The sequence below is a fragment of the Microcaecilia unicolor genome, chromosome 6, assembly GCF_901765095.1.
Source record: "Microcaecilia unicolor chromosome 6, aMicUni1.1, whole genome shotgun sequence".
In the NCBI taxonomy this organism is placed as follows: domain Eukaryota; kingdom Metazoa; phylum Chordata; class Amphibia; order Gymnophiona; family Siphonopidae; genus Microcaecilia; species Microcaecilia unicolor.
This window is the reverse complement of record NC_044036.1, coordinates 280,098,652-280,116,330: the sequence shown is the minus strand read 5'-3', so window position 1 is coordinate 280,116,330 and position 17,679 is coordinate 280,098,652. Positions and strand designations below refer to the sequence as shown.

Here is a 17,679-nt window from a genome sequence, read left to right as displayed (position 1 = left end):
CTTTTTCCAAATCTGGGGTTCAAGGCCCAATGCATTAGAGGGTCCTTTCACTAAGCCGTGGCAAAAAGTGGCCCGCTGTAGTGTGGGCACATGTTTTTTGACATGCGCCAGACCAGTTTTTACCACATCTGGGGGGGGAAAGGGCTTTTTTGTTTCCAATGGGCCAGGAAAAGGGCCTGCGGTAAAATTGAAACCAGCGCACGCCTATTTACAGCCTGAGCCCTTAATGCCGCACATTGATCTAGTGGTAAGGGCTCACGCGCTACATGTGCGGTGACTGGTCAGCACATTCCAACTGCCGATTAACACTGGAAATGCCTCGCACGGTAGGAAATAAAAAAAAATTAGTCCCAGCAGTATGGGCGCATGCCAAATCTGAAATTACCGCCGGGGGGGGGGGGGGGGGTGTGCTAGCCTGGCTGTAGTCTCATTTTGCTGCGCATGGAGCCTACCACACCTTTTGTAAAAGGGCCCCTAGGTTGGTCCCTGCCCAAGAAGGGTTTACTGCACCTTAAAAGAGCTTACCGCAGGACATGCTGAGGCATCCTGTGGTAAAATTCCAATGTGCGTGCACAAACCATGTGTTAAAAATTCAGATTTTTCTCAGAGGGGGAGTGTCAGGGCAGAAAGTGAGTGTGACCACCCTGGGCCCCCCCCCAGATTTGCTCTGTGCCCCTGGTTGGCTAGCAGGAGTCCTCAACCCTTCCAGCTGAAGACTTCGTCCAGCGCTGATCTGTGGCGGCGCCTCCACATTGCCTGCCCTGCTCTCTCTTCCTCTCATGTCAGGCATTCTCCTCTTAGTGAAATTTAGCTGAAAATGGAGCATGCCCAACGTGAGGGGAAGAGAGAGCAGGGCAGGCAATATGGCGACGCCAGAGACCAGGGCTGGACAAAGTCTTTAGCTGGCAGGGGTTGGGGACCCCCGCCAGCCAAGCTATTTGCAGTGGCGGTGTTCAGCTGGTGGGGGTTGGGGACCTCTGCCAGCTAAGATGTTACAGTGGCGGCAGAGGGAGGGCAACGGCAAGGCGGTGACCAAAATGTGCCCCCCCCCCCCCCCCACATCGGGCTCTGGCCCCTCCCAGCTTGAGATCTGGCTACACCCCTGGACAGCGTGAATTAGTTAATGCAGCCACATTACCGCACACTAATTGCATAATGTGTGAGTCCTTACTACCTACAGAATGTTAATGACTGTGCGCTAATGGCAACATTTAGCATGGCCATTAATTGGGGAAAAATGGAAAATTGGCTCATTTCTGGCTGCAGTAAAAATGGCCTTAGTGTGCCTTTAAGTGGGTCTTTCCTGTGCGTTAAGGCCATGTTTTACTGCAACTTAGTTAAAGGGCCCCTAAGTAATTTTGAAGTCATGTGAACATTTAGATATTATATGGTGTTAACATATCTTCTTATATAATTTAGGTGAACCTGAAAATGAGAGAAATTATGGAGAAAGAATTAAAATTGAAACAGCACTTGTTAGAAAGTCCAGGTCATCAAAAGGTAAAAGGTTAACACCAACCATCATCACTCATCCAAAAATATATTTGAAAAGTGTGTTTAGATTTCAGAGTTTGGGAGGGAGGAGGTTGCTATATTTTAGTGAGGGCATCCCTGGTTTTTATTTTACTATATACATTATTGCCCCCATTAATTTCCTTTTAACGTTGGTCCTCATACTAATTCCAAACTTGGTCCTGTTGATTTGTCAGAATATATAGTATATCGTGTCCAACGCTGCTAATCCCAGGAAGACATAATGCAGCCTGTGGTTTTTTTTTTCTTTACAAAGTCCTATTGATTATGTGGTCAAATTTTAGCATTTCATAGAGCAACTCTGATTTTACAATCTACTCCAAGGCCGCAAACTAGATGGGACGTTTTCAGGTTTTTAATCACTATATTTGAAACCTGCTTTCTCAATTTTAAAATTGTATTAAGTATATAATTTTGCTTTGCTTAAATTTGATACCAAAAGAGTTGATTTTTCATTGAGAGAGCTTTTAATATATTTACTAGTAGCTCAAAAGGTGTTGACTTTAAAAGTCCTGCTCTAGTCCAGTAATTTAAGCTACTCCTTTTCAAACTGCAAATATGAGGTGTGTATTTGTTTTAATATTAAATGTAACTAGTAAGCACAGGTGTGGGGGGGGGGGGGGACCCAAAGAATTGATTTTCAATTACATAGTAAAAGGAAGAGTTCAGCGATGTTTTTAGCATCTGCTTTATGTTAAAACCAGGAGCATGGTTTCAGTATGGGCTACATTGAAATGCGTTTTCCCTAATCATTTATTGTGCTGTGAACCCTATAACAAAATGTTTTATTAACTGCATTTAAACTTATGCTTGTAACATGCCCTTCTCCTGTTCCTTTTCCTCTGCCTAACTTCCTTTCCTTGCTTCCTGAGCAGTCTCCTTCTAAATGGTATTGGAAATTAGTACCCGTAAGTGACTCCTAGATCTTTTATCTAAGTTGTCCTCAAAAGAGCACATTGCTTTTATTTTTATTTGCATTTGTTTGAATGTTGCTTCTCCATAGTAACAAACGTGCTTTTTTTTCCATTTCCAGCAAAAGATTTTTTTAAAATAAAGACCACTTCTTTTTTTTTTTTTAAATGAAGATTTATACATAAGCATTAACTGAAACATTGAAGCAATATAGTACCTTTATTGAAAAAGGTAAAAAAAATTACACTGTGTTTTTCAGTTGTAGACCACAAGTAGGGGGACAACACCAGAAAGATAAGAAAGCATATTAATAAGAAAAAGCAAAAGTTAAACTAGTAATAAGGATCATAACATCCTCAACATACATCTGTGGACTGTGACCCATGGAGAGAAAAATAATTACACTGTGTCATTATTATCTGTTACGCCACTGTGTTTTCCCCCAGCATCAGAATTTCTCTTATTTTCTCTTATTGTCTAAGGCAGTGCTTCTCAACCCAGTCCTCAGGGCACACCCAGCCAGTCAGGTTTTCAGGATATCCACAATGAATTTACATGAGAGAGATTTGCATGCAAATGTGTCTCATATATACATTGTGGATATCCTGAAAACCTGACTGGGTTAAGAAACACTGGTCTAAGGAAAACTTCAATTGGGTGGGCTTGTAAAAAATGTACCTTACAGATGAAAATGCAAAACACATTTACAAGGAAAATGAATAAAACAGGATGACCATAAAACAAGGGCATCTAGATGAATAGTAAGACGCTGTTTTTCCAGCTATCTTGTTTATTTTCTGGCCCATAAATAAGGTAGACCGTTTCCTAAATATAGACACAGTACACCAGCGCTTCCCAAACTCTGGATCAGGACCTCAAATGAGGTCACAAAACCTTCCTTTGGGATTTTGGGCTCTCCATAGGTGCATCTTCATTCTGCACCTCCAGTGGGTCACAATCTTATTTGGCCACAATCATGAGATCACGGCCCCAAAAAGATTGGGAAGCACTGCAGTACACTGTCCTGATTGTATGGCAAATATAAATGTAACCAGAAGAGTCATTCTTTGAATTCTCTTGCTTGACGATTCCAAAATAACAACAACAGAAAATACCCCTGATGTCTAAGCTGTCAGCTGAAACATCTCCAAGGCTTGCGTCCCCTCCCCCCCAGTACCCCCAGAAGCTAGATAAATGATCTTACATATGGAAAGTATTTCGCCTTCCGGTATATCAATTACCTCTACCAGATTTTTCTTAAGTTCCATTGGGGAGAAAAGGGGAGTAGAAGGAAAATTGAATACTAATAGTTCAAAGCCTAACACTAGTCTCCACATTTTCCAGTCTACGATGAATCGGTCTTGAAGCAGGGATACTTGGATCACTGTTGATAGCTTAGAATCTCCTTCTAACTTTATCAGATAATGATGACAAAGCAGTTTCTGGCTTCTGAATTTTGGAATGAATGTCTATAGCATGATGTGTCAACGTAGAAATTGATTTTTCCACAAACCCTCCAGAGTCACAATTGAAGACTTATTTAGTGGGTCTATGTTCTGCAGCCCCAAAACTATTACACTGACTTCATAAATGGATGCAGATTCCAAGGGGAGGGGGGGGGGAGCCAAGGTGAAGATCTTTCTGCCATGTTAAAATCTGCAGCCTGCATCTTGGTGATTTGGGGAGTGGCCAAGATGGCAGCATGACTCCAGGTTGCTGAACTGCGTTGGTGCTATCCTGAGCTGTTTTCTATACTTTACCTTTTACCGATGCTCCATACTAAGAGAATGGGGGTAATGAGAGCTGTTCCTGGGCCTGCAGCTTCAGATGGACCAGTTCGTTGCTGGAATCACAAACCTTACCGGAGTTGTAGGTCCTGATGTGGGGAAGCATGAAGGAGCGGCTGCCTCCTTGGGATATGTTTTACTCTCTCCTCCGTGGCTGAGTACTCTACCATGTTCAGCAACATCTACGGCTTCTTTAGTTGACTGTATTTATTTGGATTTTGCTCACACTTTTTCAGTAGTAGCTCAAGGTGAGTTACATTCAGGTACACTGTGCAGCTAGAGAGTCTTGAAGTTGTCATCTCAGCTGCATGCATGGGTGAGACGCTGAAGGACGTCACAATGAAGTTGAACAGTGAAGGAGCACTGGCTGCATTGCTGGTGCCCCTCCACAGTGGTAACAATGAAAAGTTTATGGAAGCTCTTGTAGGACTTGAGACAGACAACTACTAAAATTTCACAGGAAGTAACAATGTTTGTTGCAAAAATTGATTCTTTACTTGTACAAATGCAGGATAATGTGAAGGTACTCCAGGATTTCAAATAACTATGACAAAAGATAGGAAAATCAAACAAATTGAGAATTATAATAGAAGGCTTAACCTTCATTTGTTAAATGTTCCAGTTTATCCAGCTATCCCCACCCAGGATTTGTTAAAAAAAAAAAAAACCTTTTTAGAAAATTTGAAAATTCCTCAATCCTCTATTCCACCTCTAAATAAAAATTTATTGTCTGTTGCCTTGAAAGATTCCCAGGGTGTGGTAACAGTTCAAGGAGTTCAAAATGCTCAAGTGGATTTAAACAATATTTCCACAATTTTAGAAGACTCAGTGTCTGAAAAATCACAGCGGGCCACTTTGGTTAGCTTTGTTTTTGAGCAAGATTTAAATTTGATGATGAAACTTTACTTTTCAAACTTTAAAGCATTGTTTTGTGGTCAGAAAATCTGGATTTGCTCTGATATTACTAAGACTCCACAAGAAAGAAGGAAGGCATTCTTGGCCTTACAAGGAGCAAAGAGTCTGAGAACCATTCTTTCCTGCATACCCTTGCAAATGTTTAGTCAAGCTAGGTGGGACTAAATACATTTTCTTTGTCCCAGAGCAATTTAAAGCTTTCATTACTATGAGAAAGATTGTGTAACTTGGGTTTAAGTATATTTTGTGGATATATTCATGTTAAGCTTTTTCCTTTATTAAGACTTTTTTTTTTTTTGTTCTCCTTATCCTTAATTGAGCACGTTCCCTACTTTTGTAGCCTAAGGCGGATAGAGTTTTATTTTTCTTGTTTATTTAATGGGGTCAGTTGATGCATGGTACTATGATACGTGGTCTGTATTTCTAGAGAAAGTGGATAGGTGTTATACTGTAAAAATTGCATAAAAAAGAATCTGCAGCTTTTTCAAGACCTGTCACTGACATCTCTGCACCCTCGGAGCACTCCCAAGCTGTTTGATTCACTCTCTGCTTTGTTAGACCCAGGCCTGGACAACTGACTGCCCCACTCCCTCCCCCCCCCCCCCCCCCCCCCCCACACACACACACACATATACTATGGCTTAACATTCCCTGGTTCAGAGAGGCTGACTCTTCGCCAGCACCAGATGTTCTGATCTTGCGTTAGGAGGGCAGAGCAGGGCACTGCAGGACCATTGGAGCTGAGCAAAACATTAAAGTCTAGCTGCATGTCTGCTCCCACACCAGCATCACCTCTATTTTAAATTGGCGAAAGGGGAGATAAAATCCCTGCTAAGGTCTTAAGAGGTTTTTAACAGTGTTGTGGATATCAGTTTTCTTTTCTTAGTGAATATGATTCATTGCATCTCCATGGTGATAAGCAACTAACTAATTAGTTTTGACTTTTTTTGAATTAAGAAGACAGTTTATACATTTTCATAGTTCTAGAATAAACATGTTGAATTGACATTGCTCCTTGGGTCTTTTATGTCTAATGTTTTGTAAGCAACTCAAGGGACAGTCTTTTTTGTATCCTCGATCACCTTGGCTTAGAAAAGTATTCCTTAATTTTGTACATTTCCAGTGGTCTTTGATGTTGTATAACTTATTTTTAATAATTTTTGTGTCTTGTTTTTGTGTAAGCCTGATCTAATGCATGCCCTAGCACATTGCATGCTGGAACCAGTGGAATATGCTCGTGTGGTACAGTATGATTCTCATTCTAGTATATCATATAGTGGTCCAGGCTGGGTAAAATGCCTTCTAAGTGCATTTATGAATTGGCAAATGCTTCTGATTATCAAAAAAGTCTTGTTTAATAGACATGAATCATTTGATACAGTAAAAACCTTTGTAATTTTCATAGAAAATTGCATATTTGAGCTTTATTTTAAATATTTTGTGTACCGTATATTTTTGAAATTTATGTTCTAGTTGTTGATTAAATGGCCTTTGGATGGAGGGACATTTTTCTCAGCCTGTGCCATTATGAGTGTGCATTTTTTTTGTGTGTTTGTAGCTGTAGATGGTTTTCTGTTTTGTGCAATATGCATATGATATTTTGAAAATGTTAACGAATCGGAAAGTTGTAATTGCACTATGATCAATCTGACACCATTCTTGATGAATGCATTAACATGGTATGGCAAGTAAATATTTTAATATTTACTGGTTGATAGACCCTGTTGGTTTCATCATGATCACTTTACAGCAGGGATACCTCACTGCAGGGCTCTTACCTCTTTTGCTGTGTCTTCTTTAACTTCACTTTCTTTAGCCTCCCTTTTTTTACGTTGGCTCCAGTTGTCTTTCCCTTTGTAAGCATGACCAGGCTGCTTAAAGAATAAATTATAGTGTAAATGTAGTGTAGGGGACTATGCTGTCTAAAAGACTGAATTGTAGTATTATTTTCTTCTAAACAAGATTATCGTTCAAAACATTTTAGCCAGCAAAAAAGTGGGCTACAGCGGAGAGTTCATAGTACATACTAATTGTGGATTGGTTGGGTAGCATCAGATAACTGAATGCCACAAAAGGCTTTTTTCAATGTGTATCCATCTTTATTTACTGGCTGTAGCTGTATTGCAAAATTTATGTTTGGCTAATTAAAATAATTTGGCATGTTAGTGACAGCAAAGTAGGCAGTTTAACAAACTATATTTAATCTCTCTTTAGAAATAACCATTTGAAATTTGGCACTAAGCTTCCAAAAAACATGTATGGATACTATGGGCCTTGTGTTATAGGCGTGTTAACCATGTACGTGTCTACAATATCCCTGTAGGCGCCTACATGGTTAGCACGCGTGCTAAAAACACTAACGCACCTTAGTAAACAGGGCCCTATGTGATTATAGTAAAGCAATCTTTGGTATGATGTTGCATATACTATCACCATACATGCAGAATGAAACACAGTTTTTACTTGTCTTGTTGGATTGTTCTCTGCCTAGAAGTTTATTTAGGCTATAATTAAAAAAATATAGATATATAGATATATATTTTGCAGGACTTAACTATATGCACAGACGTAGTACCCCTTGGTTAAATCCAGACGCTAACTTGTATGCCGAGTTTATAGTGTCTCAAAGTTTACAGTATTTAAAAAATACACAGTATAATAAGACCTTAGTGCATGAAAATCAAGCTTAAGCTGATAGATGGCCAGATTCCACACCTAAATTGCATTTAATATCTTAAGGGAAACTTAAAATGTTATCTTTTTTTTTCTTTGAAGAAAAACAATGTGTATCCCGCATAGTAATTTTAGGTAGAAGCATGTGTAATCAAAGAGTGAGTTTTTTTTTCTGGTATTAGAGCTCATGGATAAGCATACTTAGGGGCCCAGTTACAAAGCTGTGGGAGGATTAATATGCGGGTAGCGCATGCCAAATCGGCCTTATCGCCGGGGTAGCACGTGCGCCTAGCGGTAATTCCGAGTTTGGCATGCGCTGAATCCCACTGTAGAAAGTATTTTTCTATTTTCTACCATGGGGGGGGGGGGGGGGGGGGGAACGTTTCTGCCGGTAATGGATAGCACGGCCACATTTGCACACGCTGCATGAGCCCATACCACTAAGTCAATGGCTGGCGGTAAGGGCTTAGGCCATAAATAGGCGCGAGCTAGTTTTAATTTTTGCGCACGCCCATTTCTCGGGTCATTAAAAGTGGCCCAGCGTGCGCCCATTTTTTACCATGGCTTTCTAAAAGACCCTAGGTGCATTAGTTCAGTACTTCTCAATCCAGTCCTTGGGGGAATCTGTCAGGATTTTAGGATATTCACGGTGCATTTGTATGAGATAGATATGTGTGCACTGCCTCCTTGGGTGTAAGGGTAAGGGTCATGCACTTGATACACAGCCTTTCTGTGGCATGCAACTGTATCTCATGCGTATTCATTGTGCATATCCTAAAAACTTGACTGGCTGGGTGTGCCCTGAGGACTGGGTTGAAAAGCACTGCATTAGTTATCTGATGTTCTTATCTTGTATGGAATAAAATGGGCCTTTCTGCAGATAACTCAAGCTAAGCTTTAGTAAAAGACCCCCTTAGTGATGAAGCTTTTGTTTGGCCTGTTGTGCTGTCAGGCCTCAACAGTAGCAGTGGTGGTCTTAACGGCTCAGATGTCACCCAGAGCTGTTCAGTTAACTAGCATTATTATCACATTCATGAATAACTAGTCTGGTCAATTTTGTTTCTTTATGACCAGAGAGAGAGACCTTTATAATTTTGTAAACTCCATTTTACATAAGGCATCTAGATTTTAAAAAAGGAACATAAAGCCATGATGATCACAATTTTCAGCCTGGTTTTTGTTTTTACAAAAAAGACCTGCTGAACGTGGAGCATTTTGTAAAATACCTAAAGTATTGCAGGAAAAACACTTGTTTCCATATATGTGTAGTAGGAGCAGACATTATAAATATAAAACTATACATTAAGAAAACCTGGCATTACTTGGCAGTTTTTGTGTGTAAGCACCAGTAATATAGCACACAGTAACACAAATGGTTTAAGCTGGTTCACTTAGCCCGATGAATGAGATGAAAGATTTCATTTCTATTAGTCTATTCTTGTGGTCTTATCTTGGATTGAATATATCTGAGGACTTCTTTATCACATTTAAGAAGTTTATTTTACTTTGCTCATAATAAGTTAATTGTATTAAAAAAATTCAGGCTCAGTAAACATTTGGTTTTAACACTGGTCATTTTTTGTTATTCTAAGGCTGACATTTGTCCAGTGTCAAAGAGTAGTTGTTTGATTTAGGTGTAGCACCAGTGATATGACATTTACACATATAGACTATATACATATGTAAATGCCAGTTTTCGAATACCTCTACACACACATATGACCCAGGATACACAGACTCAAAGGGATTGTGTTTTGGGCAGTTCAGAAAAAATTATGCATAATTATATTACTGATCTTGCATGGGAATACGTACACATTTTAAATAATTTCCATGTCTGTTTTTGCACCTCTGAGAGGCATGTGTAAATATTCGTAAAGTGTTTGTTGCGATTCAGGGGGCAGTTATGCTTAGCCCTCCAGTATCTTTTTTTTAATTATTATTTAAATATTGTTTTAAAGTATAAAAAAATGCCTATTCGAGCTTTGCTGCTTAATTGGCTGCAGGCGTACGTACAATTTTCTAGAATGTAGCTCTTTTATGTATAAATTGTTGGCACTTATGGAAGTAGCAAAAATAGTACTTACACATAATCAAAACATTTACATGTGTATAAAGTGTACAATTAAAATGCCATGCAAGGCTTTTGTATAAAAAGATGAAAATGTTCCAGTATAATAATAGTATTGCATATAGTGTAACGACCAAGTGGAACGTCAGCGCTGAATAAGGACATTTTTAAGACTTCTTAAACTTCTTGCTAACTGATAAGATTAGTTTTTTTAAATCTTTATTGGATATAGTGGCTTAACACTGGGTAGCTTTGTTTGCTTGAAAAGGCACTGTAGTCCACATTTGTTCATGTTTCTGCATTGGCTTGGCTGTTGGAGAAGGTGCTTTCATTTTTTTGTTTTGTTTGTTTTGATTTTTTTCAAGTAGTTATTCTGCTGCTGTCACCACCTTTATGTTGGTTTAAGTAGCTAATGAATGCTGACACACTTTGGGGGGGGGGGTCTTTTACTAAGGCACGCTTACGTTTTTAGTGCGCTCTAAAATTGGGCACACGTTTAAACATTACAGATGCCCATAGGAATACATTGTTGTCTCTAACGTTTAGTGCGTGCCCAATTTTAGCATGCGCTAAAAACTTGAGCGCGCCTTAGTAAAAGGGGGTCTAGATTTTAGTTCTGTGAATAGTTCTTTTAAGGGCCCTTTTTTCTAATCTGTGTTAGGCGCTAGTGCGTGCCTAAGGCAGTAGCGCCGGACACATGAAAATATTCTGTGTTAGTTTTGCCATCTGTGCATGCTAATCACACAGTAATTATTTAAAAAAATGTTTTGGAGGGGGCATGTCAGGGGTGAAAAATGATAGTGGATGTGCTAATCAGCTAGCTTACTAACATAACCACCATGCTATCTGGCACGTCCATAACACAGGAGCCCTTAGCCACCTCCTAAATAGGAGGTGGTAAGTTCTCCCATGATAACATAACATTATTGCGTGGCCATATATTCAAGGAATTTGAAAAAGTCCTTTTTGACAACTACACTAAAAATGGGCTTAACATGCGGGAAGTTCCATGTAAGGGCATGCTAAGGCCATTTCTTAGTAAGAGGACCCCTTAATCTTTTGTTTTTTCTTGTCTCTTATAAATTAAGATTTTGCCAGACAAAATATTTTGTTCATTCCTGATTATTACACTGAATTTATTTTTGCATGATAGTTGTGAAGGTGTTTGTCCTCTTAAGATTTGACTAGTTTTAGTAGCTAAACTTATGGTGCTGGTTTTGTATTTGACGCTTTATTGAAGCTAAAAAGTTAGTTTTATTCCAGAGTGAGCGAGTAGTTTTCTTCTTGTGGAGGCTTGGGAGGCAGTGATTGCCGTTGATATTAAATTGATTATTTTAATTTTCTGCCTCCTTTGAAAAATATTGCAGATGGTGTTGAGGCTCACTGAGACTGTTAACTCTTCCTTTAGGTTCGTTATCGACGAGACCACCTTTCCAGCAGGCAGTTGCCATATTTCCCTTTGCTTGAAGATCTTATGAAAGACGTTAGTGATGGTGCTGCTCTTTTGGCTGTGATACACTACTATTGTCCAGAACAAATGAAACTGGATGGTATGCAAGAAAAACTTTATTTTAAATTAGAGCAAGTCTTTTGTTTGTGTCCTGCAGAAAACCATCATATGGCTTTGTTTTTCATTTATGTATTTTATATACTGAGGTGAAATTCTGTGTTGCTGGTGGTATTCACTGTCACCACAATCTGCCATGAGCATAAGCAGGCTCTGATCTTCAACATAGTTGCCAAATGCTGGTATTTCTGAAAAGCTAAAATGGCACTCTGTTAAATATAGCTGTGTAGAGCAATGGATCAAAGTTAAAATTAAAATGTGTTTCAGATTCCCCATTTGTTACTGCCCCTGATGCAGCCTGCCATAGGCGAAACGTAGGGCAGTTTTAATGTGTGTTTTATTTGAACTTTGATCCATTGTTCTTCGCAACTACATTCAGTGGATTACGTCTGTCTCCCTTAGTTGATACTGATACTCTGGTAAATATATACAGACTATTTTCCACTTATTTTTAGAAGACATTTCAGAAGGCACCATTTGTATGGTTTAATAATGTTTTGGAGGATGATGTTCTCATATAAAAATTAAATTTTTGTTTTGAATTCCTGAGTGTATCAGACACTTCCTTGTAGTTTAATTTAATTTGAAAATGATGCATGATTATTGCAATGTGATGAAACACTTTAATTGGACTCCATTGGATTAGATACACTTTTTTTTTAACGTTTTCGTGGAGAAGGTGTTTTGTTTTGTTTTTTTGTTAAGCAAAGTTATATCTTCAACATTGCACTTTTATATTTACAAAAGTGACAGTTGGTAATGACACAGGTGTCTACAGGAGTGGCCCAAGGCAATCTGCCGCCCAAGGCAGAGATGAGATGCTGCCCACGCCCGGTCTGGCATCTCCCCCTCAACCCTCTTCTACATGTTTACTTTATTTTATTCTTTTCCAAAAGGCAGTAGCGGCAGCAATTCCCATAGGCTGCCCTGCCATGGTGCCACCGGCAGCAGCCTCTTTGCTCTACTACAGGAAGTTACATCAAGAAGTGGGCCATAGTAGCTAGAAGAGGCTGGTGCCGGCGGCAGGGCAGGTTATGGGAATCACTGCCACTGCTGCCTTTTGGAAATGAAAAAAATAAGGTAAACTTGAGGAAGAGACTTGAGGAAGGAAGGAGAGAGTGCTGCGTGAGGCCCCTGCCTCAGTTGGGCCTAATGGTAGGACCGCCACTGAGTGTCTACATGTTATCTACTTTTGCTTGTATAATTTACAGAAATTAGTATTGGTGAAAGCTGTAAAAGTTTCAACAAAATGGCTGTATCCTCACATGGTGAATCAAATGTTGCTTTTTCAGATATCTGTTTGAAGGAGGTTACCTCAATTGCTGATAGTCTGTATAATATTCAGCTTCTGAGAGAATTCTCTAACGAGTATCTAAACAAATGTTTCTATCTCTCCTTGGAAGACATGCTGTATTGTCCTTTAGTGCTTAAGGTAAGACCTTTGCATTTAAACATACTGGGCTTTAAGATGAATGAGAAAAATATAATTTTAATGAAAATGTTTGTGTTTCAGCCTAACCTTATGGTGTTCATTGCTGAGTTATTCTGGTGGTTTGAAAATGTCAAGCCAGACTTTGTGCAGCCTAGGGACATTCAAGAAATGAACGATGGTAAGATGATTTCAGTCATTTGTTAAAATGCCTATCTTTAAAAGTCTATTTTGTTAATAGGTGACTGAGTGGGTATGAGAATGAGAGTTTGAGATAATGGTTGGTCTTCCTTAGAAGTGCTTCCTTCTTTTCTCTGCAAACTAGAGACTGAGTTTATAGTAGAAGAAACCAAAACCTAAAGTGTCGCGTAACATTGCAGTTCCAGGGCTCAGGGCTGACACATAATAAGCTGGGTAACAACTTAAGTCTTCAGCATAGCTTTAGAATGATGATAACTTCAGTCATAGCACATCTAAAAATAACACAATCAGAAAAGGTCATCTAAATGTTAAAGGAACTCTAGTCCAAGCTCACATTCATCAATCATTTGAGAATCCAAACAGGTAAACTATATGAGTAAGAGCCTGGCTCCTGAACACTCCCACCCCAGTTATTACATTGATTATATGACCTTACACAAGTTGCTCTCTCTCTCTCTCTCTCTCTCTCTCTCTCTCTCCTAGCATTGCCAAATTGGCTATAATTGAGACTTTCTTGTTATCTTGGCCTTATTTTCCTGGACAGTTGGGTGTTATCCTCTCCTGCCAGCAGATAGAGGTAGAGAACAAGTAATATCTTCCAGTGAGCTCCTGGTATAAGGGCTTGTGCTCAGTGGAAAATTCCAGTGTTTTCTTTACTTCTAGCAGGTTGTCCAGGCTGGTGCTCCCAGTCTCTGGCCAAACTCTTGACTCTGCAGGCCACTTCCACACAGTTTGGTGTATTGCCTAATGGCCTCTCCCACATTCCTAATGGCTGTGCTGCCCCCTGTTGTGCTTTTTAGTGCCCACTGAGTGAAGCATTGACTTGGCCTCCTGTACCTCTGCCAGAGGCCTCCCTCCCCTCTTGGCTGGTTCAGCCTGTTTGGGTGTTTTTTTTTCTCCCAGGCTCCCCTGCACTCCCAGGCAGCTTAAAAAAAAACCCAAAACCCCGCTTTCCTGGTTTAGCCCTGTTTCCTTCTTTAGCCCTGTTTTCTTCTTTTTGGAGTAAGACTGAGTAAAAAAAAAAAAAAAATCTACTTTGCAGCCTTTTTTTTTTTTTTTTTAAAGTGGAGGGAGAGCACACCCTAGGAAAGCAGGGGAACAGAGGAGACACTGGAGCCCCGGGCCAAAGTTGGCCTTAGGACAGAGGCAGGTCCACACGTGCCACCTTTGTGGCTAGAAATGCCTACCAGCTTATACTGCACTGTCTGCCCCTACCCCCTGGGTCTGATTCTGAACTGCTCTACAGCTTCCCAGCACCAGGCCCCTCTGTCCCAATGGCTTTGGTGGGAACAGTGTCTATTTTGGATTCTTCCTGTTTGTTGGGGTTTTTTTTCTCCTGCTGTACTTTCTCAGCAGCAGGTGGATTCCCAGCCCCTATTGGGGGCTGGGGTGGTGGTGAGGGTCTCTGTCACACCTACAATAGAGTCCAGTTCCAGGGTTGGGGGGTCTTAGGGTTACAGGATGCTCCTGGATCATTTGGACCTTACCTCAGATGTCAAGCAAGCACTGCAGGTAGAGGATAGCCCCGTGACTGGCAGGAAGGGGGGAGGAATCAGGCTGCCCCAGAGGTACAGAATAGCTCGGATTGATCCTTAGAGGACCCAGGGATGCTCTCCGACCCTCAGTCCCCCTCAGGTTCAGATGCTGAGCTGGATCTTCCCCTTCGGAAGGAAGAAGAGGGCCGGTTGTAGAGAATGGCATGGGGACAGGGACCCGCGGTAACTGTGGGGACGGGGACAGGGCCTATGGGGACAGAGCCTGAGGGGGCTGGGTGGGGATGGGGACGGGGCAGGGATTGGGGACAGAGCCTGTGGAGATGGGGACAAGTTTTGTCCCTGTGTCATTCTACTTTGAAGCATGTTAATGAACTGGCCCATTATTTTTGTTCGCGTGATGCAGACAGCGATATTTTGCTTTTTTTTTTTTTGAAAAATAAGCAAACATGCTGACCACAAATGGTAAAATTTGCATGGGGGATCCTGTGCTTTCCTGTTACCAGCATATCTTCTGGGAAGATGTCTTCTGTTGCAGGAAGGACTGTGGAAGAAGACAGGCGAGCTAGACTGAATCCTGAGATTGTTCATCACCTATTCATCCACAGATTAAAAAATCATAACAGTGCTTCATAGGGCATATTTCTCCCCCACTAGGGCATACAGAACTGGTTGTATTTTGTACCCCTGAACATTTTAACAGGGTGGATTAGGATTCCTTGGGGTAGTAGAAGTTAGCTGTTGTTGGGGTTGGAAGGGTGGTTGTAGTTGGGGGGTGGGGGGTTATTATAGTTGTTTGTTATTCTTGTATTCTGTTTTTGATTTATAAACAGTTGCACAGCATATTGTTCCTTTTTATACTTTAATAAAAAGATTTAATTATAAAATCACAAGTGTTTGAGGCTTCTGCAGATGAATACAGAGCCCGTGGGGATAGGGTGGGGACAGGGATAGAACCCGCAGGGACAGATGCAGGGACTTTGTCCCCATGTCATTCTCTAAGCTGTTGCCTGTGAACTGGCTGTTTCAGCGTGAGGAGTTCCCTCATCTGATGCTGTCTGGAGACCCTTGGGCCACTCCCACTTCTGATCCCTCTGAAAGGGACCCTCTTGGCGGGTTTGGCAGTGTCCCCTAAGTATTTTCCACTCCAAAAGGCTCTTTCCTACATAATTCTTTCAGAATGGGAATCCTTGGATAGGGCTGTCATAGGGGCCAGGGCTCTGTATCGCCTGTATCCCTTCACTTTGGGGTAGGTGAAGAAGTACTGGCAGTACCCTAATGTGGATGTGCTAGTCATAATGTAGGGAGTTCCATGATAAACAATTTCATCTGGGTTTCCTAAGGTACGGCTAGTGTTCAGGCCGCCATTTCTTTCTTGTTTGTTTATTAAAACTTCATATACCCCTTAACTTCCACAAAACAAAGCAGTTTACAGTTCCATAAAATAAAACAAAATTAACATAAAATTATAAAAAATAACACAATTAACATAAAAAAATAGGGAACTCCGTTAATATAATAGAAAAGCCTAGAAACACTCACATCAAGGATCATTCATTACCATCATTCACATCTATTGCAAATCTCGTGACCGGCAGAACAACTAATATATCCTACATCAACATCAAAAGCCTGTTTAAAAAAAAATAAGGTTTTGAGCCAAACCTTAGAATAGAAGAGCATAAAAGTAGCCATACTGGGTCAGACCAATGGTCCTTCTAGCCCAGTATCCTGTTTTCCAAATGGTGGCCAAGCCAGGTCACAAGTACCTGGCAGAAACCTTAAATTTATTAAAATGTACTTCTGCCCAAACATAATGTGAGAGGTTATTCAACATAAAAAAGGCCTTACATCATGTAGACACCCATCTTGCCCTCTTTACATGTGGCATTATCATTCTGTTATCTTGCAAAGATTGTAAAACTCTGGTTGGAGTGTAGGGGTGAGTCATAGAGTTCAAATACCTTGGTCGCTGCCCATAATAAGCTTTATGGGCCAGAGTCAGCAACATTACCAAAGTAATAAAAACTACGCTCGACCACCTAAATTTCCGGAAAGCACTAAAAACAGATCTGTTCAGAAGGGCATATCCCTCCGACCCAACATAAAAAACCTGGACATTTGCGACATAACGTAACCAAAGACCGTAATGGACATATCCTAACTCTTCCGTTCCCTCTCTTAAGTTCTCCCCAATTGTCTGTAGCATACATGTACCTCATTCTACCATAAAATCTCCTTGTAATTGTTCATACCTTGTATTTGTTCATACCGGAATCGGTTAACGCCGTTTACGGTACTATGTAAGCCACATTGAGCCTGCAAAGAGGTGGGAAAATGTTGGCTACAAATGTAACTAATAAATAAAATAAATAGGTAGCCAGTAGCTATGTGGCCAGAGCAATGCTACGCTGACTGCAGCAGCTGCCAGAGTCTGCTGTGGTCTTCTGGCTGGAGTTTGTTCAGGGCATCAGCCATAAAGGCCATACGTATCAGGTGCATCTTTCCTCCCATTCCATGGCTGCTGTTGGTTGTGGCTGCGTCACTGGACTGCAGATGCCACCTCTAAAAAGCTCCTCAGCCAGTCGGGGGGTAGTTGCTGTTTGGTGAAGACCTGGAGAAGTTGCTGAAACACACATGCGAGGCTAGGTCTGTCTCCCAGAGCTCAAGCAGGAGAGTTCCCATCACACCCCTTGTCTAGAGGTCGTCAGAAAGATATGAGCCATTTTAGGGCAGTCCGCCACTCTCTATCTCTATCTGCGAGTGCTAGAAGACCCTTTAAGGGTCCTAAATGATCTGGAGACTTGGGTCCCTCCAGTGATGCTGGAGGTTCCCAACCTGCCCAGTGAAGGGTGCGTTGGGCCCTTCTGTGGTCCGGTAGGAGGTAGACTGGCTCTCTTCCACCACGAGTGGGCCTGCATCACCTCAGATCAGTGGGTGCTGCAGGTGGATGAGCGGGGGTTTGCCCTGGAATGGCCTTGACCTGTCCCTGATGCTTACCTGTTGTCTCACTGTGATTCAGAGCTAATGTTCCAGGCTGTCGCTCTTTATACTACAGCTTCTCATTGAGCTGGGATCAATGGAGCCTATTCTGGCAG

The 17,679-nt window shown here is 41.1% G+C and overlaps 1 protein-coding gene across 3 annotated transcripts in view; it reads left to right on the top strand.

Moving 5' to 3' along the window:
• Positions 1-17,679, top strand: part of CAMSAP1 (calmodulin regulated spectrin associated protein 1) — a 179,866-nt gene that overhangs the window by 54,239 nt on the left and 107,948 nt on the right. For 2 of the 3 annotated variants that reach the window (XM_030207609.1, XM_030207608.1), the window contains exons 5-9: positions 1,420-1,500; positions 6,330-6,389; positions 11,300-11,441; positions 12,751-12,890; positions 12,972-13,068. In XM_030207609.1, the coding sequence (XP_030063469.1) occupies positions 1,420-1,500; positions 6,330-6,389; positions 11,300-11,441; positions 12,751-12,890; positions 12,972-13,068 (520 nt within the window). The remainder of the gene's footprint in view (positions 1-1,419; positions 1,501-6,329; positions 6,390-11,299; positions 11,442-12,750; positions 12,891-12,971; positions 13,069-17,679) is intronic. The other variant, XM_030207610.1, reaches the window with a different exon arrangement.